Source organism: Pongo abelii, chromosome 13 (genome assembly GCF_028885655.2).
Source record: "Pongo abelii isolate AG06213 chromosome 13, NHGRI_mPonAbe1-v2.0_pri, whole genome shotgun sequence".
Taxonomy (NCBI): Eukaryota; Metazoa; Chordata; class Mammalia; order Primates; family Hominidae; genus Pongo; species Pongo abelii.
The window spans coordinates 101,854,011-101,876,679 of NC_071998.2; the positions used below are offsets into that span (position 1 = coordinate 101,854,011).

The 22,669-nt window shown below is 35.3% G+C and overlaps 1 protein-coding gene across 1 annotated transcript in view; it reads left to right on the forward strand.

Moving 5' to 3' along the window:
* MUSK (muscle associated receptor tyrosine kinase) overlaps nucleotides 1-22,669 on the forward strand; it is a 130,041-nt gene that overhangs the window by 89,565 nt on the left and 17,807 nt on the right. The window contains exons 8-10 of the mRNA XM_054520440.2: nucleotides 6,567-6,573; nucleotides 12,193-12,456; nucleotides 20,201-20,376. Coding sequence (XP_054376415.1) covers nucleotides 6,567-6,573; nucleotides 12,193-12,456; nucleotides 20,201-20,376 — 447 coding nt within the window. The remainder of the gene's footprint in view (nucleotides 1-6,566; nucleotides 6,574-12,192; nucleotides 12,457-20,200; nucleotides 20,377-22,669) is intronic.

Here is a 22,669-nt window from a genome sequence, read left to right on the forward strand (position 1 = left end):
AGTGCATTGTAGATTGCAGAACAACTTTGAATCACTCATAAATAGGAACCAGAGAGGTAACAAAGATCTGAGGCTGTATGTGTAACCAGTGTATTGAACAATTTAAACTTGACAGGTACACAGAGAAAATGGTGTTTTCTCCAACCACTGGGGACTGAGGAATTATGCTTTTTAGAATCTCCTTGCCCCTCTCAAGAGCAAATCCTTTACAAACTTTCAGGCAGATTCCATAATTTCCAGGTAATGTTTAGAGATTAAAAACCCAGCCTGATCTAGTTTAAAACCCTCCTCTTACATAATTTAAACCTCATCTGCTTGACTCTCTCCACTGCCAGCCAATCTTTCATTCAGGAACATGGAGAGTAGACAAAATGGGTCTGCTGCTGTTATACGCCCTTCCCTTCTTCCCTTTCCTCCTGTTCCTCTTCATCTCTGGCATATTTAAGGAGAAGAGGATTTCAAGGAAGGCGGCAAATGTGTTTTCCTAAATGGAATATGTTTTAGTTCTTTCTCTGTTAATTGTTATTGCTTCTCTGACTATATAATAATAATGCTATATATAATAATGCTAACAATTGCAAGGTACATTCTCAGTGCCCAGTGCGCTCTCTCTCTCTCTCTGTCTCTCTCTCTCTCTATATATATATATGAATTTATTTAACACCCACAACTCAATGAAATGGATACTTTTATTATCCCCATTTCACAGATGAGCAAATGCTCAGAAAGGTGCCCAGGCTGACATAGCTAGTAAATGGCAGAACCGGTATTGAAACTCAGCAGGTGCAGCATCCAGGCTTTTAATGCCTTGATGGGTTATTAATGTCTCTCTGTTGCAGGTGGTATCCGAATACTGACTGTCTTCTAGGACATTTGGGCTCTTTGGAGGGTCCTTCAGAAGACTGTGTATTGCACAGTGCCCTGATGTGGGAGATTCTTTACTGGTTCAACCTCTCATAATCCCCAGTCCTTGATATCAATCCCTATTGAGGTAACCTGCAATTGCTTATGACTGGGGTTCTTTGTCTGGTGTCCAGTCTTCTTGGTAACTTAGCCACCTTCATAGCATCCACTGAACACACAGGAATGTCCCATGTCCCTACCATCCCAATGGTGGGGAGCTCTACTCCTGGACCCTCTCTCTCTGCCCTCAGATTGTTGCAATTCATTTTAGACAGTAATATTATTTAAAAAAAAAAAAAAACAAAGACAAAACAAACGCTTTCCTTGTCTCTGAGTCCTAGTCTCTTAATTCTTAGGCAGTTGAAAAATCACTCCATGAGATATGTTGCTATAATTTACATTGTATCATTCAAGAATGAGAAGATCTAGGGAAATAATTCATCCCTTTCCCCTTGTATTTGCTGAGATGCCCTTCATCTTTATTTGAAGGCTGAGAACCAAAGCTATTTGTCTGGTTATAGGGCCTACAAATTGCAACAAAGGTTGGGGTGATTGTGCCTTTTAGTAAATTCCAAGGAAAAATGTCAAGTTGTGTGTGTGTGTGTCTGTGTCTATGTGTGTTTACATATTTCCTACGTGTGTGTGTCTGTGTGTGTGTTTACATATTTCCTACAATCATTTGTCTTACTTTTTGAGGGCATGCCAACTACTGGTGGAAAAATAAATAAATACAAGGGGGTCCACGCTGTGAGTAGTTGAAATGAAAATACTGGTGTTTTGATGGGATTAATTCAGTACATTTATAGTAGACAAATTCACCCAGAATCAACTTCTAAAACCAGTTTGCCTTAACTCACTTAACTCAGTTTCATTTAGCCTGATGACTATTGCATCTAATGTTGAAAATTCAGAATTAAAAATGAAATATTGGCCAGATACAGTGGCTTATGCCTGTATCCCAGCACTTTGGGAGGCCAAGGCAAGTGGATAATTTGAGGTTGGGAGTTCGAGACTAGCCTGGCCAACATGGTGATACCCCATCTCTACTGAAAATACAAAAATTAGCCCAGCAGGATGGCAGGTGCTTGTAGTCCCAGCTACTCAGGAGGCTGAAGCAGGGTAATCGCTTGAACCTGGGAGGCAAAGGTTGCAGTGAGCCAAGGTTGCACCACTGAGCTCCAGCCTGGGCAACAGAGTGAGACACTGTCTCGAGAAAAAAAAAAAAAAAGAAAGAAAGAAACATTTACCAAATAATAATATGGCTGAGTATTTATGACTTATTTTTGTATTGCTAATACTTTATCACATATAGGGAATCATGAGATTGTTACATATCGTTGTGACTGTCTTTTTCTTTTCTAGTCATTTTGAACACTTGCATTATTCTTTAGCCAATTTGTCAAAAAAAGAGTCTATTTCTTTACAATTTTGAATTTCTGCTAAAAATATTTAGTGGAATGAAATTTATTCCATTAAAAAATGAACCTTTTATTATTGCCTCCTTGCTACTTTCCTTTAAGAGTCTATGAACTCTACATGTATGTATATATATATATATACACATATGTATGCATTAACCAAATTAGCATACTCTCAGAGCTCATTTCTGTTTAGTGAGGTATTCGTATTTTAAAAGAATAAAGAAAAATGGGTCCTTCTTTTGATCACCATTCCATGTTATTTATCAAGATATCTAATTGATAAAGGTTTTATTTTGTTTTGTTTTGAGACAGAGTCTCTCTCTCTCTTCCTCCCAAGTTGGAGTGCAGTGGTGTGTGATCTCAGCTCATTGCAACCTCTGCCTGAGCTCAAGTGATCCTCCTGCCATAGCCTCCCAAGTAGCTGGGACTACAGGTGTGTGCCATAATGCCCAGCTAATTTTTGTATTTTTTGTAAAGAAGGAGTTTCACCATGTTGCTCAGACTGGTCTTGAATTCCTGGTCTCAAATGATCCTCCTGCCTGGGCCTCCCAAAGTGCTGGAATTACAGGCACAAGCCACCATGCCTGGCCCTAATTGATAAAGTTTTAAAAAGCAAAATGATGCATCATTTCCAAATGAATTTATAGTAAGAATCATAAAATTTTGAAAACCAGTTTTCAAAATGCCAGTGGGGTGTTAACAAATTAATACCATCTATGATGACTTTTCCATTCTGCCAAAACCTGATAAAGCTCTGCTGAGGTAAAGAAATTGGTTTCACAGAGCCAACATCATACTGAATGGGCAAAAGCTGGAAGTATTCCCCTTGAAAACCAGAATAAGACAAGGATGCCCATTCTCACCACTCCTATTCAACATAGTATTAGAAGCCCTGGCCACAGCAATCAGACGAGGGAAAGAAATAAAAGGCATCCAAATAGGAAGAGGGGAACTCAAAGTATCCCTGTTTGCAGATAACATGATTCTTTATCTAGAAAACCCCATAGTCTCTGCCCAAAAGCTCCTTGAGCTGTTAAGCAACATCAGCAGTTTCATGGTACAAAATTAATGTACAAAAATCAGTAAATTCCTGTATACCAACAATCACCAAGCCAAACCAGAAACACAATCCCATTCACAATTGCCACAAAAGAATAAATACCTAGGAATACAGCTAACCAGGGTGGTGAAAGGTCCTGCGATAAGAATTACAAAACACTGCTCAATGCGCCCAAAGCAATTTATAGATTCAATGCTATTGCTATCAGACAACCAACGACATTCTTTGCAGAACTAGAAAAAAACTATTCTAAAATTCATATAGAATGAAAAAAGGGCCAAAACAGCCAAGGCAACCCTAAGCAAAAAGAACAAAGCTGGAGGAATCACACTGTCTGACTTCAAACTGTACTACAGGGCTACAGTAACCAAAACAGCATGGTACTGGTACAAAAACAGACACACAGACCACTGGAAGAGAGTAGACAGCTCAGAAATAAAACCACACACTTAAAACCATCTAGTCTTAGGCAAAGCTGGCAAAAACAAGCAATGGGGAAATAATCCCTATTTAATAAATGGTGCTGTGATAGCTGGCTAGCCATATGTAGAAGATTGAAGCTGGATCCCTTCCTTACGGCATATACAAAAATTAACTCAAGATGGACTATAGACCCAAATGTAAAACCTAAAATGGTAAACCCAAAAGATAACTTAGGAAATAACATTTTGGACATAGGAACTGGCAAAGATTTCATGATGAAAATGCCAAAAGCAATTGCAGCCAAAGCAAAATCTGACAAATGGAACTTAATTAAACTTAAGAGCTTCTGCATAGCAAAAGAAACTATCAACAGAGTAAACAGGCAACTTATAGAATGGGGAAAATATTTACAAACCATACATCTGACAAAGATCTAATATTCAGAATCTACAAGGAAATTATACATACAAGCAAAAAAAAAACACCTCATTTAAAAGTGAGCAAAGGACATAAACAGACACTTTTGAAAAGAAGACATACATGCAGCCAACAAGCATATGAAAAAATGCTCAATATCACTAATCATTAGAGAAATGCAAATCAAAACCACAATGAGATACCAGGTCACTGCAGTTAGAGTGGCTATTATTAAAAAGTCAAAAAATAACACATGCTGTTTGAGACCAGCCTGGACAACATGGCAAAACCTCGTCTCTACTGGAAATCCAAAAGTTAGCCAGGTGTGGTGGCACGTGCCTGTAATCCCAGCTACTTGGGAGGCTGAGGCAGGAAAATCACTTGAACTCGGGAGGCAGAGGCTGCAGTGAGCCAAGATCACGCCACTGCACTCCCTCCTGGGCAACATAGTGAGACTCCGCCTCAAAATAAATAAAAAATAAAAAAATAACAGATACTGGCGAGGTTGCTGAGAAAAGGGAACTCTTATACACTGCTGCTGGTGGTGTAAATTAGTTCAACCACTGTGGAAAGCAGTGTGGTAAGTCCTAAGATAACTGAAAACAGAACTACCATTAGACCCGGCAATCCCACTACTGAGCATATATTCAAAGGAATATAAATCAGTCTACCATAAAGACACATGCACACAAATGTTCGTTGCAGCACTATTCATAATAGCAAAGATGTGGAATCAACCTAAATGCCTATCAATGACAGATTGGACAAAGAAAATGTGGCACATATACACCATGGAATACTATGTGGTCATAAAAAATAATAAGATCATGTCCTTTGCAGGAACATGTATGGAACTGGAGGCCACTATCCTTAGCTAACCAATGCAGGAACAGAAAACTAAATACTGCATGTTCCCAATTATAAGTGGGAGCTAAATAATGAGAACACATGGACAGAAAGAGGGGAACAACAGACACTGGGACCTACCTGATGATAGAGGGTTGGAGAAAGGAGAGGATTAGAAAAAAAAAAAAATAGAACAACTTTTGGGCCCTAAGCTTAGTACCTGGGTGATGAAATAATCTATACACCAAACTCCCGAGTCACAAGTTTACTTACATAACAAACATGAATATGTACCCCCGAACCTAAAATCAAAGTTAAAATATTCTTCAGGATCATTGAATAAAAAGCTCAGATTCAAAAAAGATTCAAAAATGTCATACACTCAAAGTTATAAAAACCTTGTAGTTACTAACCCTCACAAATCTAAAAGAGAATGATTAGAAATGCAAGCTCATTGTATTTTAAGAAGATTGACCTCTCAGAGAAATTCATGTTAGAGCCCTTAAAAATCCCCCCAAAAATAACACCGAAATGGATCTAAAACTTTCAAAACGGAGTTAGACCTCAACATCCGGAGAAATTTTAATATGGCAAATTGGTTTTAGACAAAGCATATATTTTACTGTTTATTTTCATAATGAGGGTTGAGAGGACAGGACGAAGTAACCATAAAGCACTTAATAAAGACTGTGAAGTTTTTAATTTACAAGAAAGAAAATGGAATAATTCAGAAATGCTGGTTATATCACACCCTTGCCAGGATTCTCGTGCCTTGGGAGAGTCTGAGATGGGGCCATTTGTCCTGGGAATCACATACCACCAGAGGAGAGGCATAGTTTCCTCAGAGCCCTGAGTTTTTATATCCGTGAGCATGGGCAGCTACATAATTTTCAGGGCTAGGTGTTCAAAAAACAGTAAGGATTTCAAGGTAGGGACAGCAGAACATTAAATTAAGCCCGAGGCCCTTCTGAGTGCAGATGCCGTGCAGTTACCTAGGGCACACACCCCTGAGGCAGCCAGGTCTATGAGAACAACCATTGCCTACTTTCTACTTTCTCTTCGGCCCTCTCTCCTCTGCATGTTCTTTTCTTTTCTCCTTCTCCTTCTTCTTCTTCTTTTTCTTTTTTTTCCCTCTAAGTCTGCTTTACGCATCTTCTCTGTTAACCTCCACATCTTGCTTTCTTAATGTACAGTCCCTGGGTAGCTAATGGAGGGAAATTCTGAGCTTAGATATTGCCTTGGTGGATGTTACCCATGATTGACTCAGTTTGAAAAGAACCTGCTTCCTAAAGATACTCAATATTTTCTTAATTTCCTCCCAATCTGCCCCTTAATGCAGAATCTGGCCTCCTAGCAGAAGCAGAGAACTTTTCAGAAACTTAGAGATCAGTAGTATCAAAACAATCTCATCCAAAGCATAAGATGAAAATGTACTAACGTTCTTTCTTTTCCCCTTTAATTTGACTTCCTGTGGGAACTTCCTTTCCTGTTAATAGAATGGAGGTAAGAAACTGTTATTGTACCAGTGTTTCCAATGTTTTGTTTTGTAGGGATTTCGTTTGTTTTTGTTTGTGAGAGGGTCTTGTGTTGCCCAGGCTGGAGTGCAGTGGAGTGTGTTTTGTTTTTGTTATTTGACATGCCATTTATTGAGTGTTTCCTATTTGCTGAGCACTGTAACATTTTAAAAACTTTCTAATTTCTAATCCTTTTAGTAAGTATGATGAAGTGAAAGATAGATAACCTCTATTGAATACTTACTATGGATCAGGCACTGTGCTGAGCTTCACATGCATTATTTAAATCTATCTTCAAGACATCCCCATGGAATAAGTATTATTGTTATCTCTATTTTACAGAAAAAAAAAAAGAAACCTAAGAAAGTTTCTTTGAACTGGAGAGTTCAAGTGGCTTACACAGCTAGTAAATGATAAAGTTAGAAATGGAACCCAGAACTGCCAAACTCTCCGTTATAGCTCTAACCTATATATAAGAAGGTATCCCTTGCAATATAACCTTTTGCAACTTACAGTGTTTTATTTGCAGTACTTTTAAAACTGATCTTCATAAAACTCTATGGAGTGTAATTAATTTTAAGACAGCATTCTTAGCCCATAGGCTACATTTAAAAACAGGCAGCAGGATACAAAATTTTGGTTAGATAGCAAAAATAAGTTCAAGAGATTTGGAGTACAATACAGTGACTATCATTAATAACAATGTATTGTATTCTTGACAATCACTGAGAACAGATTTTAAGTGTTCTCATCATAAGAAAATGGTAAGTATGTGAGGTAATGCATTTGTTAATTTGCTCAATTTAGTCATCCCACAATGCGTACATGTTTTAAAACATCATGTAGTACACAATAAAAAAATACAGTTTTTTTTTTAGCTAAAAACACTTTTTAAAGAAAGTTTTACTGTTAAAAAAGTCTTAAGAAATACCATTTGGATGTATATATTGCTCTGAAAAGCAGTGAAAATCATGATACACATTATATGAAAAGTTAAACCAGTTTTAAGTATATGGGATAGTGATTTGTCATAATTGACTGCCTTCCAATGTGTTAAAGTGGTATCAAAAATTCTTAGTTCAAAAAAAAGAAAAAAATTCTTTGTCCATTTTTTAATCTAAATATTGTTTTAATAATTTTTATTAACGATTTTGGAGCTACTGCCTTAGCAGAATAAAGTTTATCTAAACCAAAATTAATAAAAGTGCCATTTAAGAACCCTCCTTCTGAAAAAACAGGCAGCAGGCCAAATTTGTCCTGTGGGTTGTACTTGCTGACCCCTGCCTTGGAGAATAAATTATATACAAAGACACTAGACACGAAAGAACAGAAACAGTTTCCGTTTGCTTTGAAGGTTGGAGGTAGCACAGTATCTGTCATTACCTTTGTTGGGAATGTTCAAGGAGAGATAAGGCAGTTGCTAAAAAAGGGAAGATTTGTCTGAAGCAGAGGAGAGGTACAGCTGTCAAGTGTGCCTGTGCTAGGGAGGGAGGGAAGTAAGGTGTGGAGTTCCCACTAGAGTCATGGGGTTGTCATAATGCAAACATGCCATGGCTGGTCATCTGGAATGCCCTTGGGACAAAGTATTATGTGTTCAAAGGGAGTAGACATCTCCCTCAGAGAAACTTGAACATAACATTTTAAAATGTTCTATTGCATATGATTCATACATTTCAAAGTAGAGAGAAATAGGAGTAAGAGGTACAGTGAGAATTCTTTATATACTCCCTTTGACCACATAGGGTTGTCTGTTATAAAAGAAGTTGAAAAGGAGATCCGAGATCAAATATCCATTATTGCCTCTACAAGAAAGGGAACTTTTCTGAAAGAGAAGTCAACTGAGTTTATATTGTAAGGAGGCAAGAGAGGGACTGGCTCCATGTGCAATATTAACTAGCATTTTTAGAAGCTAGTCCGGCTGATCATTCCGAAATAACCAGCATTCTATGAATGGATCCCTGTGACCTCTGTCCCACGGTTCTAATGAGCAACAGGACCAGCTGCTTCTAGTGTTGCCCCATCAGCAGTACCACGAACTGCAGGCAGAGAAACACAACTTTAGCGGGACATAGAGGGGTCTTGTCACTTACAAAAGACAACAGAAGACACCAATGGAAATTATTTGCATTTATCTCATTCCCCAGTTCTTGCTGTGAGCGCCTTTTAAAAATGTTTGAAGTGATAGATTTAGAGGATTGAGGGACAAAATGTCCCAGTTGGCCTCTGTGTCTTGCATCTAAAATTTGATCACTGTGTAAAATTTAAGGCTTATATTTCTGCACAAGAGGAGAGGAAAAGGAAGTGGTTGAAACATCGAAACTATAGGTAGTTGACAGATAAACAAATTCAGATATATATAAATTTAGATAGATAGATAGATAAATAGATAGATAGATAGATAGATAGATAGATAGATAGATAGATAGATAGATAGGTAGTCAGTCTTGTGTGTGCCTTACCTTTTAGAGCTAATCCAAGCACCGATATAATACCAAAGCCAAGTCCTTAATCATTCTAGGAACATCATAGAAATGAAATGTAGAAAACTAATAATAATCATATACTTTGTATGTGTATGTTTTTTCCCAGCACATAAAGGGTTTGTATAGGCTAGCAGTCATCAAGCTGTTAGGAAGAAAAAGCAAAATTAAAACCAAGATCTTCTCATTTCTATTCAAAACCTATTGTCTTTTTTTCTTTTTCATTTTTATTTTGCATTATATACTTAATGCTGTAAAACTAATGAGGATTCAATACTAGCAGAAATTCAGACAGAGGGGTTCATTGATAGTTGATTGTTAGTAATCCCTATCTCTGAAGCTATTTTCATTAATTTTTCTTTTGTGTACTTTTTCTTAGTTTCCAATTTTTTAAAAAAGTGTGTTTTGATTTATAATTAAAGGAAACATCATGAATGTTTATTATTTTTAAAAATACTCTTGGAAAATGAGTAACAGCATCATTGAATAGTTAACACATGACAGCAAAACCTGCATGAATAATTCTCAGCTCAGAGACACTGAGAAATATTTAATTTTTACACGGTGGAGTTTTTTCTGTTAAGTGTAAAGGGTCACACATGCTCTTATTCATCCCCCTTTATGCCGAGATATTACGTCAACATGTGAGACCATTTTGTAAACCAGTTTGAGATATTTCTGGTTACTCCTTATTATATAGTTTCTTAAAGCACAGTGTAGAAGCTGGTTGGGGATTAATTCCTTTCCTTCCCATCCTAACAGTCATGGCTGACACCTATATAACAATGACAGGTTAACAAGAGAAGAGCATAACAAATGTGTTTGATCACAATTTTACATAACATGGGACCCTTCAGAATGAAGACCCCAGATATAGGGAAAGCAATCCTTTTTTTTTGAAACGGAGTCTCACTCTGTCACCCAGGCTGGAGTGCAGAGGTGCAATCTCAGCTCACCACAACCTCTGCCCCCTAGATTCAAGTGATTCTCCTGCCTCAGCCTCCCGAGTAGCTGGGATTACAGATGTCCACCACCGCGCCCGGCTAATTTTTATATTTTTAGTAGAGACTGGGTTTCTTGATGTCGGCCAGGCTGGTCTCAAACTCCTGACCTCAGGCGATCCACCCACCTCAGCCTCCCAAAGTGCTGGGATTACAGGTGTGAGCCACCACACTCAGCCAAAGCAATCCAATTTTATGCTTAGGTTCAATGAAGTATGTACAGCTGTGTAGAAATATGATTAGACACAAAACGTATGATCTAATGCTGACAAGCTGAGTGTGGAAACTAGCCCATCCTGCCTGTTCAGATTTTTCTCAGCCCCTCTGCACAGCACTCATTCCACCCAGGCAAGAGATAGGATCCCTCTAGAATGAGGGTGTGATTTCTTTATGGCCAGGTGTTACACAGAAAAGCTAGGGGTGGGTAAAGTAAATGTTTAGGTTTTATGGCTGGCCTTGAGGAAAAGGCGTTCTGGTGTCTATGATCTGCCTTGGAGAAGAGGGATTCTGGTAACTAAGGTTTGCCTCAGGGAAGAAGGATAGGAGAGACAGGAGGGCAGAAGATCTGTTTGAGGCTGCTTCTTAGGCCTTCACTTTGGGGTGTCGTTTACTGAGCCTCAACAACAGCATCCTTGTTTCTGTCTAATTTTCTCTGGGGGTTTTCTCACCTTTACCTTGAGAAAGTTTTCATGGAGTTTTGTGCTTTCTTATTCAAGGCCTTCATTTTAAATATCCCCAACAAACAAAGGGATACAGTAAAAATCATGTTGGCAAATTAGAAAAAGGCCAGTATGAATTAAAGGAAGACTCTATATTACAAAATATTGTTTTAAAGTATGGCTGTGTTTCTTGGAAGTTCATTGTTTTACCTGAATGTATTATATCTCATTCTAATAATTTGCTTTAAAGACCTGCCAGTGATGGTTTGTAATTATAGTATTCATTTTTTAAATTCAACTGGGGTCACGTAACAATTTTAAAATTTGACACAAATTCTAATTAGTTTAATTTTCTTATTTTAAATTATTTATATAAAGACAATGAAAAACTAAATTCAATAGTTGTACAAATCTAAATGAGAATACAACTTTAGAGGTTTCTGTCATTACTAACACTATGGAAGATCTGATAGAAGGCATAAGAATATACTGAGACCATCACAGTGCCTACACATAATAAGTATTCAATATATGTTTGTCAGGTGAGAATATGAGTTATTATAATTCCCAGCATTACATTAAGGGAACAAGTAGATGTGTGAAGAGAGTACCAGCAGCATTTTCCATTCTCCCAGTTGTCTTCAGTTATTACAGCAGATAAGTTTTTAATCCTATGTTTGTGCTAGCACTAGCGTTTACAGGTTTCTCCCTGATATATGGCCCATTAACACACATCATCCGAGTTCAGAGTAATTACTTACATCACTCAACAGAATAGATCATTGAGGCACTGGGTGACCAGTTGACTTTGCATGTGATGAGACACGATGAGAAAACAGCAAAGCTGAAGGTGCTACTTGGCTCCTCTGGAAGCCATATTTCTGCTTTCTCCTCCCTACATCACTTTATTTTTCTTTAATGGAATTCTGGGAAGATGTGTGAGTGAGAGAATCTGAGTATGGAAGGTGTTGCAAAGATGTATATGTTGTAAAAAATTAAGGTAACCTATCATAACACATAAATAAACTATGTTCCTAAAGCTGCAAACTTTTTAGCTGAGAGCAATTATTATTATGCTCAATTATTTGTTAACCACCATGATGAAATGTCTTCCAGATGCATCTTTGCTTATATCAGCTTATTAACTAAGAATAGTCGGATTGTATTTATAATGTAAAATAATAAAAATACCCAAATCTATTCAGTCCTTTATAGTTCCCAAAGCTTTCCACATCTATCGTCACATTTGGCCTTCTCAATAGCCCTGTGGAGTAGCTAGAGATGATATAATTGCAGCTGGAAATGAAGACAATATTCAAATGGAGCATGTCAACCAATTTACTAGTACAATTTTCTCCTATTTCTGTGACACAGATGTGAAAACAAAAACAAAAAGAAAGAAAAGAAAAGCCGAATGAATGCCAAGAAATAGCATGTGATTAGAAATGTTGTTCATTTCTTCTTTCAGTAAACCACAGAAAGATAACAAAGGCTACTGCGCCCAGTACAGAGGGGAGGTGTGTAATGCAGTCCTGGCAAAAGATGCTCTTGTTTTTCTCAACACCTCCTATGCGGACCCTGAGGAGGCCCAAGAGCTACTGGTCCACACGGCCTGGAATGAACTGAAAGTAGTGAGCCCAGTCTGCCGGCCAGCTGCTGAGGCTTTGTTGTGTAACCACATCTTCCAGGAGTGCAGTCCTGGAGTAGTGCCTACTCCTATTCCCATTTGCAGGTAAAATCTCAAAAATAAGTCAAAGGAAAAATTCCATTTTTCTATCTGCACAACAGAAAGAGTTTTTGAAAAATGTTGTAATGTGCAACAGTAAAAGGAAAAGCTGGTTTTCATCCAAAATAGGAGGTTAATGCCTGGGTGCAGTGGCTCATGCCTGTAATCCCAGCACTTTGGGAGGCCGAAGTGGGTGGATCACTTGAGGTCAGGAGTCCAACACCAGCCTGGCCAACACGGTGAAACCCCATCTCTACTAAAAATACAAAAATTAGCCGGGTGTGGTGGCGCACTTGTAATCCCAGCTACTCGGGAGGCTGAGGCAGGAGAATCACTTGAACTGGGGAGGCAGAGGTTGCAGTGAGCCGAGATTGCACCACTGCACTCCAGCCTGAATGTTGAGACTCCGTCTCAAACAAAGAAACAAATAGGAGGTAATTAATCAGACAAAATTTCTACCATGTAAATCACTGAAGAGAACCTAAAATACAAGTACTTAGAACCTCTAGAAAATGTCATAAATGGTGTAGTATTCCATTACTCTTGTTATTGTTCACATTATTATCATATCCATGAATATCCCAGATTTCTATCAGATGAAAGGAGAAATCTTAAACATGGACCTCATTAGTAAGCCAAGATAGAGAAAATAAAAACTGTACATTATGTGTCAATAAATGAGATCATGCCAAGGATCTCTGAATGTTATTTTAAAGTACATTCCATCCAAAATTCTAAGTTCTGATGCTGTTGCCTCATTTGGGTGGTTATAGGAGGGAATTAGATTATAAATAGATATTCTGTTAAACTCCCATACTTTTTAAATATTGAAATTGATAAATTTATGTTCGATAGAGTTATCTTCATCTTTAATTACTTCTTATGTAGAAGAAAAAGAATCAATCTAGTTTTTGAGCTAAATAGAACAAAGTTCAAATACTGTTGTTCTGCTTTCTCGATGTGTGTGGTCTTGGCTGAACTTCAGTTTCCTCATCTGCACAGTAGAACGGAGAGGATTAAAGGAAAAATCACACTCATGCAATATGTGAGAAACTAGATAGATATTGTTATTCCTGAATTTTCCGTTGAGGAAACCCCATGACAACACCCAACACAGCACATTTCCACTTCTATTTTGATAAAACCAGAAACTATTTAAATATTGCAATAATTTGAGGACACTCTCTATTTAGCATACAATAACAACAGTACGGTCATTAAATTAGAGTTCTGTATTCCTCAATTTACTGCAAAGTTTGAGGGTTTGGAGACACTATAAGAGTAATATAATTTGTTTATTCATCTAAGAAGATTGTATTGTGATCAGGCACATTATCTAAAAATCTCTAGGGACCTCAGCATTGACAGAATAAGAAGGGGAAAGAGAAGGAGAGAAAAAGTAAAATTACTGCAAAAAAAAAAACGGGAAGACTGGGTGAGGGGCAGTAAAATTTGTTTTAATAGAACTTAAGAAATACTGATGCTATTTCAACTGTCCTTGCAGTTATTTGAAAAAATAGTGCCTCTGTTAATTATCACTTCTTTAGTTTAGATTTCTCTTTCTTGGGCTTCTTTATAGGATTCTCCTAAATTGTTTGTTTGATGTACTGCTCAACAGTGAAAATCCTTTTGCTAGAAAGTAGCACATATATAATAAACAGAATGTAATCAGCAAAATAAAGTGACAGTAGATTCTATTAGCTTTTCCTTTAGTACTGCTAACATAATTTGTGGTGGCCACGGGATAGTTATCATACTTACACAGTGACACTCAGGCAAATCAGCTCAACACCATGAACAGATGCTTGAGAGAAATAATAATTAGATTAGAAAAATTCTCTGTGTGTGTGACAGCCATTGTGGTTTTCTGATTACAAAACCCACAAGACTCCATAGTATAAGAAAAGAACACAGTACTTTCATTGCTAAAACCCAGAAAGTTGTTCACTACTGAGGTGTGTGTTTACTTATATTTACTTATATCTATATTTCTGTACTCTGAATTCTATTTCATTGTATTTCATTGATGGTTTCTCTATTTTTGCATTAGAGACTTTGGATTTAATTACTGTCTTTATAATTAATTTCAATTTGTGCTATGAATTTCACAGGTTTTCATCTTTTAAAAAATTATTGTTTACTCATTATATAATTATTTTTATTACACGTTGACATTGGCAAAATGTTTCTAAATTTCATATTTAAAAATAATTATATAAGTTATATAATTATATATTAACTTAACAATAATTATCAATATAATAATTAATTATTATATTAATAATATAATGCTTAATATTATAATTAATTATAAGCGATATAATTATATATTATAATATATAACTTATATAATTAATATAATTTATAATTATATATTATATTATATAATTAATATAATAATTATAATTATAGTTTATAATAATAATTAATATATATTATATAACTTATTATACAATTATTTTTAAATATAAAATTTAGAAACATTTTGCCAATGTCCACATGTAAATACCATTTAGAATTTGATCAGAATGATGCTAGTTTATACAATTAATTTAGGGCACAGAGCTATATTTACATTACTGAGTATTCTCATTTAGGAGTATGGTATGCCATTCCTTTTATGTAGATCTTGTATTATGCCTGCTAGTAAAATTTGATGATTTCTTTCTTACATTTTTTTTAATTAAATTTATGACTAGGTGTGTTTTATAGTCATTGCTGTTGTTGCAAGTGTGTTAATTATAATATAGTTCTTACAGGAGGCTAGAATGTCCATAAAACATAGGGATGCAATTAATTCCCTTGTTCCTTATTTTAATAAAACTGCTATTAATTTCTTTAGAATTTTTACATTTTAGAGTTGAACTATGTAATTTTTTGGATCATATTAATCAGATTTCTAAAAATGTATTCTTTTTTTGAGGTAGTTAGTTGATAGGTTGATAGAAGTATAATTTATATACAAGAAACTGTGCCCCTTTTAACCATATAGTTCAGAGTTTGACAAAAGTATACAACAATGTAACCACTACCCCAATCGAGACGTAGAATGTTTTCACCACCCATAAGTTTCTCTTATGCTCATTTCTTTCCTTTTTTTTTTTTTTTTTTTTTTTGTCCCTGGGTTCAAGCAATTCTCCTGTCTCAGCCTCCCAAGTAGCTGGGACTACAGGCACCTGCCACCAGGTATTTTTGTATTTTTAGTAGAGATGGGGTTTCACCTTGTTGGTCAGGCTGGTCTCGAACTCCTGACCTCAGGTGATTCACCTGCGTCAGTCTCCCAAAGTGCTGAGATTACAGGCGTGTGCCACCACGCCCAGCCCTCTTATGCTCATTTCTAATCAACTTCCCATTATCTCTAAAGGCATCGCCATTCTGATTTCTCTGACAACTAGTTTTGCTTGTTCCTGAATCTCATACTCATAAAATTGTATAATATGTACTGCTTTGTGTCTGACTTCTTTCTTTCAACATAATGTTTTTGATATTCATCCATATTGCTACACGTAACAGTGGTTTGTTCCTTTTCATTGCAGCTTTTATTTGTGTGGTTGAGATGGAAATAGTTATGTGAAGAAGTAGGTAGGGTCAAGCTCCCCTTCATGCTGCCTAAGAATTATAAAGCAATTAATTTGAACAACTGCAGTATCAAAAGGAAAGTTAGTATAGAAATGTTAGGCCACTCAAGATGACTGACTCATCAACCACAACAAAAAAGTCAGATACCAGCTTTAGACATAAAGGATCAACCAAATAATTTATTCCTACAATTTGTAGTTTATTCCAATTTTGTTTGGTATTATACCTCCTAATTATTGAGAGGAATCAAGTCTCATCAATTATAAATCATTAATCCTTGCCAACAAATGTGTATTTTCCATTTTATTTGTTAACAAGTTGTTACTACTATTTAATAAAGCCATTTCATTTTATTATATTTATACGCAACAACTGCTTTACAGTATTCTATTAGATTTTTGATTGATTGTGGTTCCTCTGATGGAAAAATATGGTCTATAAATAATTACAAATTATTATATATAGTTTATATATAATACAAAACTAAATCTTAATTAGATTCTACTCTTAATTGAAATTTCAGAAATTTTTACAAGAATTAAAATTAAATTTTATCTTTGTGTGCTAGCACAAAATACATTTATTAACTTTCCAACATTTATGTCCCAGATCAGTCTATATGCATGAGCCACAGATGTTCTTTCTAATATTGAAAATAATTCACCTTTTTTAAAGAAAAAAATCCCTTTCATTGAAATTTTAAATTTATTAGAAAATCATAGTTAATTATTTCCTAAATCTATGTCATTCGCAGTGTACATTTAAAATTTTTTTCTAATTCCCATTGTTATTTAAATAAGTAGTTTTATTGGAAAAAATGTTATTTTTTAAAATCCTCATCATCAAATATTTTGTTCCCATTGAAGTAAGAAAATATAATCTAAAAAGTTTTACATTTTAATATTTTATAGAGGTTTTTTCTCTCATATATAATAATAAAAATTGGCATTTATAAAGACTTAGTCTCTTCCATTAACATACAAAATTCATATATTTATGTTCAATTCTTTCTGCTCTTAAATGAGTATTATCTATTTGATCCAATAGTTTAATAGTGATGCATCAAAATTTTCACAATTGTGTTTCCAAGAATGTTTTCTTGCAATTCTGACTCCTGCTTTTTGCACCAAGAAATATTAAACTAAAATTGAATTTACTGCTGATAACTGGTAAGTTTGATCTTCATTTTTTTGTTATATCTTTTGAAAAAGTCTCTGCCTTTATTAATCAAAGTAGTCCAGAAGTTGTCAACCATTTTATATTCTACTTCTACGTGCTTGTGAGATTTTTAAAAGCATGCTATCACTCATGGTTTTCTAATTATTAGGTCGGTACAAAAGTAATTGTGTTTTTTTCCATTAAAAGTAATGGCAAGAACTGCAATTATTTTTGCCCCAACCTAACATAAGCAGTCATTCAATGATGTGTGCCTCTTTTCATGAATGACATGGAATTTTATTTGTCCAACAAATATTTATTGATCTCCTTCTGGGCTCCAAGTACTACACTGGGCATTTGGGATATATTAATGAACGTAATAAACAACTTATATGTAACTTTAGAAGGTGTTAAATGTCATGGAAAAACAAAAAAGGAATGCTTTAAGGAAGACCAGGAATAACAAAGGGAGAGGAGAAAGTTGTAACTTTAAAAATAAGGTGTTCAGGGTAGACCTAATTAAATTAGCATAATTGTATGAATCTTCCACACTTGTTCTTTGAAACTTTATCTGAAATTATAAACCATATTTGTATTGTTCAATTATATTTTATTTGCATATGCTCAATTTTTGGAACATTATTCTTAGCTTTTACATTTGATTTCATAATCATGTATAAGTAGATACTTGGAGGAGCTTACCATGTTACTTATCATTGATACTCATTGTCATTCATTTCAAATAAAATATTTCTTTTTCTTAAATTCCTAATTTAAATTCACTTCTTGTTCATTCATCTCTTCTTTACTCATCTCTCATTCAGCTTGAGTAGGTGTTTTTCACATGTAAAAAAAAATTATGTCATTGTACATATGTGTTTTTGACTGGGTATTTAAGTCTGTGTTAACACAAGTGTTAGCTTTTGTGTTAGTTCTCCTCACTTGTGTTACTTCTCCTCAAACACTATGGACTCTGACCAATTATTTTCTGGCCAGGTTGTAATAAAGAGGAAGAAGAAAGCAATCCTGACTTTTGTTCCTTTATAAGGAACATTTTCCTCTCTCCAGATTGTAGAAAGATTATTTCTTTAATCGTTGAGATTCAAAATATTTGTAAAATTCATTTGGGGATAGATTTATTTTGATTGTTTTCTTTCATGTAACATAAATAATATAAAAATAATGGGTAATATGCCCTAAACATTGTGCCCTTTTCATCTTAAAAATGTTTTCTTATACCACATCTTTGATTATTTTCTATTTTTTATGTGCTGTGGTTCTCTTGCTGAGAAACACTATTATTTGATTTTGAATTTCTTACTTGCTCCACCTCATCAGTTATTTCACACATTATTTTCATCTGTTTAGCCTTTCTTGCATTCAGTTAGGTCCTTTCTTTCTGCATTCAATTGAATATTTAGTTCAAATTTGTTTATTTCTTGCAGTGCCATTTGTTTTCTATTTTCAACGAAGATTGTAAGTGTTGGTTTTATTTTTTGTGGTTTCTATTTTCTGTAGTTACTTCCATGTTCAAATTATCCCACTTTTCAGTCTATAGTTCTTCTTGATTTGTTTTTTCTTGTGAAAAACTCTGCTATAGAGGGCATGCTTTCGTAAATGGCAATGAAAACAAAGCAAACCAAAAGCCATTCATTAATGTGTTCTTCTGTTTAGAATAAAAAAATTTCCCAGGTATTTGCTTCTTCTGCATAATGTGGAGTATGGAATTTTTTTCATATGTCCCATACTGATTTTTGCACACTTTAACTATGCTGTCTGCATGCAAAAAAATGTGCTTATACAATCCAGGGGTGGAACCAAGCTAAGCAACTCGCCTCAGGTCCTTTACCTGCTCAGAAGTCTTGAAAGCCCCATTATACTCCCTTCTCCCTCACACACACCAAGAATTATAAATCCCATTGTTATCTTCATATAAGAATATATTTCCATCTCATCACATTCATATGCACAGCCTTTTATTCTATGCATGCTCAATTAGCACATATTGGCAAGTTAGGAAAGCAGGAGTGTGGGAATAAGTATTTAAAAAGACACCATTGTGGCATATATATATATACACACACACACACACACACACACACACACACACACACACAGACTCACAATTTCCTCCTCTCTGGATCCTTCAGATACTGAATAAAGGACATCTGCTATTATGTTTAATTTATTTAATTATCTTTAATTTTCTCTTATTATTAACCCCAAATACCTTAATTTGAAATTAACCAGGTTTCTCCTATGCAGTTCATCCTATTTTCTATCAGGCTTAAACAAATACTAATCTGCAAAATTCCAAGTAGTCCAATTAGTGTTTCTTCAGCCCCTTCACTCATAATACAACATGTAGATGAACATAACAGCTTCATATTCAAACAGATATTACTTTGGCTTTCTCAGATGGAAGCACGCAGAGCAATGGGACAAGATTCTGTGCCTCAAAGTAAGGGCTGAGTAAGGACCCACATGCTCTCCTATAAGCTGCCAGGGAGGTGGTGGTGTTCTGTTTCAGAGGACAAAGCACACAGAGGTCCAGACTATGTTTCTCGAGCCCTACCCATTAGCCCCAAGATCATAGAAAAATCTTCCAAGCTGGAAACTGGTTGACAATGAGCCTGACTTTCAGTAGGTGTGTTTTTAAAACTCTGTATACCTTTTTCCTCTACCTGTGTTGTTATTTGAATATGAAGTTGGGAGAAGACATATCAGAGATTCCCAACCTAATACATTTTAAATTTGACGTTTTTTTCCCCTTAGACTAGCATTAATTGTGTTTCACAACAAAACGAGATAGCATTTCATCTCATGGGACAGTACACTAGATTTCATGAAGTCTCATTATTTACAGTAAAAAGTTTCTTTCATAAACACACTTTTTTCAAGAACAGACAATTTACCATGATGATGTCTTGAAAACACAGAATTTAGGCTCTGCCACAAATTTGCTTTAACATGTTATGATTCACCAAGTTTTGTTCTCCATATACTATTTTAGAGAGTACTGCTTGGCAGTAAAGGAGCTCTTCTGTGCAAAAGAATGGCTGGCAATGGAAGAGAAGACCCACAGAGGACTCTACAGATCCGAGATGCATTTGCTGTCCATGCCAGAATGCAGCAAGCTTCCCAGCATGCATTGGGACCCCACGGCCTGTGCCAGACTGCCACATCTAGGTAACACAGAGTTCTCCCAAGACTTTGAAGGTTAAGAGAAATTTACTATTCTGAAGAAACTAAGGTGTGAACTTAAAGCTTCTAATATTTCTAGGCATTTCTAATTTTTTTTTTTTGAGTTCTGCCTTCCTTAGATACCTACTAGCGGAATCCTAATGCTATCCTAATTGTACAGATTAGCGTAAAGATTTATTTCATTTGCTCTAAAATAAATGAAACAGCACTTTTAATTACTGCTTGACATTTTAGATTCTTTCATAGGGAATCTTATGAGAGCTTGTAACATTTTCTGGAATGTGCAGAAAAATGGCTAAGAAACATCTCATATTTTGTCAGAAGAGTGGAATAAAGGAATAAAGTCCTTTTTCTTAGCCAAGAAAGCATGCTAAGATAAGACACATGTTTGAAAATGCTGATCTCACAAAACAAAATTGAATTGCTTCATGTTGCTTTAATGAACTTTGTTTGTAAGGAACTATGTTGTTATCCCTAACAGCTGGTTTAATTTCAAAGACCCAATTCTTTCACATTCAAATGCAGAGAATGTTTTCCAGTTGTATATTAAAAAGCTGAAAGAGAACTTGCATTTCTTAGCACTCTCTCACAGAATATGTAAGATATCTGGATGCTCACTTAAAACAAATTTTTATCCTTTCCCCTTCAGATTATAACAAAGAGAACCTAAAAAGTAAGTAATTGTGTTTGTGCCCTTGAAACCTTATGTGTATGTAATTGGATTCATGCATGTGTGTTTACACTTATATTTCCTGATGCCCAGAACAGAAGGTAAAGCCCCTCTCAAAGGCTTCTCACCATACTCATCCAGGGTACAATATGAGGGAAGATCAAGGAAGGTCTCAGTTTACAACTTTTAATTAGACCTTAGAGAGTACCACACGTAGTGAGTCATACAAATACTATCTCCCACCTCAAGGTTATTAGCCTGTTTTATTTCTTATATGTCTATAAGTAAGCCAAATTTAAAATGTCACCTTTTGATTTTATATTCTTGATTCAGTATAATCTAATTATGTATAGATGAAACCCAACATTTATTTCTTCATTGAGCCAATTCGTGGTTTTCATTTGTGACAATAGATCCCTCTTTTGGAAGTTAGGTATTTTTTTAAGACAGCTGATTTCCAGTATAAAGTTTATAGGATCAAATCAAATGGCTTTAAAAATGTCATCACAAAAATCTCTAGCAAAGAATTCAAGAAGGTTGCTTGAAAAGGGATGTCCTACAAAATAACTTGTATCAGATAGTGCTTTAACCTGTCAGAATGCAGAAATCCTCAGGATGAAATTAGAAAAGCTTTTCATGTCAGCTAACTTCCTCTGGCTCAGCGTTCTAAGGCTTAAATCACACTTACTTCCTGTAATACATATTCCAGCCCTAATCTCCTCTGCATTTGACTAGGTGCCAGGACTTGATTTTACCAGGTTGCTTAAAGGACCAACACTTAAAAGTATTAAAAGAAAGAATGCTACTGGTCCTAGTTGAATTACTCAGAGTTATTAAACAAGAAGAGTTATGGAAAACTTAAAAATCTATTATTCTGGTAGCCTGTCAAATTGTTATTCCCAAATCGAAGGAATAAAAAAAAAATTCAATTCTTTGTTATATGAGCAGCCAAAGTTTACTTTGATTGGACTTTGAATTGATTACTGTGCTCTTTGTTATCCATCGATTGTTTGCTCACTCATCCATTCAAACATTCGTAGAGGGTTTGCTGTGTGGAAGGACCAGACCATTCATCTTAAATTAGACAGGAACAATACACAAAAAAGCATCCACATTTCTGCCTTTCACACTAATTATAAAGGAATTTTGAGCAGCACAAACTAGCTACAATAATAAATTTTCTAGTCTTTAAAAAAAAGCTTTATGAAATCTTTGATACATGTAAGAAAATGAGCTCTTAATGTCATGAACTAACCATTTAAACTGAAAATAGGGCAGGGAATGTCTGAAAGTATGCTCCTTGAGTTAAAGGCAATTATTATTAAAAGAGTTGGCTTTAGCATGTCAATAGTGGAGCAAAGAAAACATCCTTATTAGGCAGTATCCCATATTTTATAGGAGTGTGTAAAGACCTTAAATATTTTCCAAAGAGTGTCTTGATTTCTGAGTAAACTCTAAAGAATATCACCAGCTCATTTGGAGGGGTCACAAAAGAGCTGTTAATCATTTGTTTATCTTTGCATTACTTTCTTCTTCCTTGAGCACAGGGACTAGAATTTCAGTAGTTTTTCTTTTTTATAATTTCTTTGGCTGAAGTGAAACATCTTT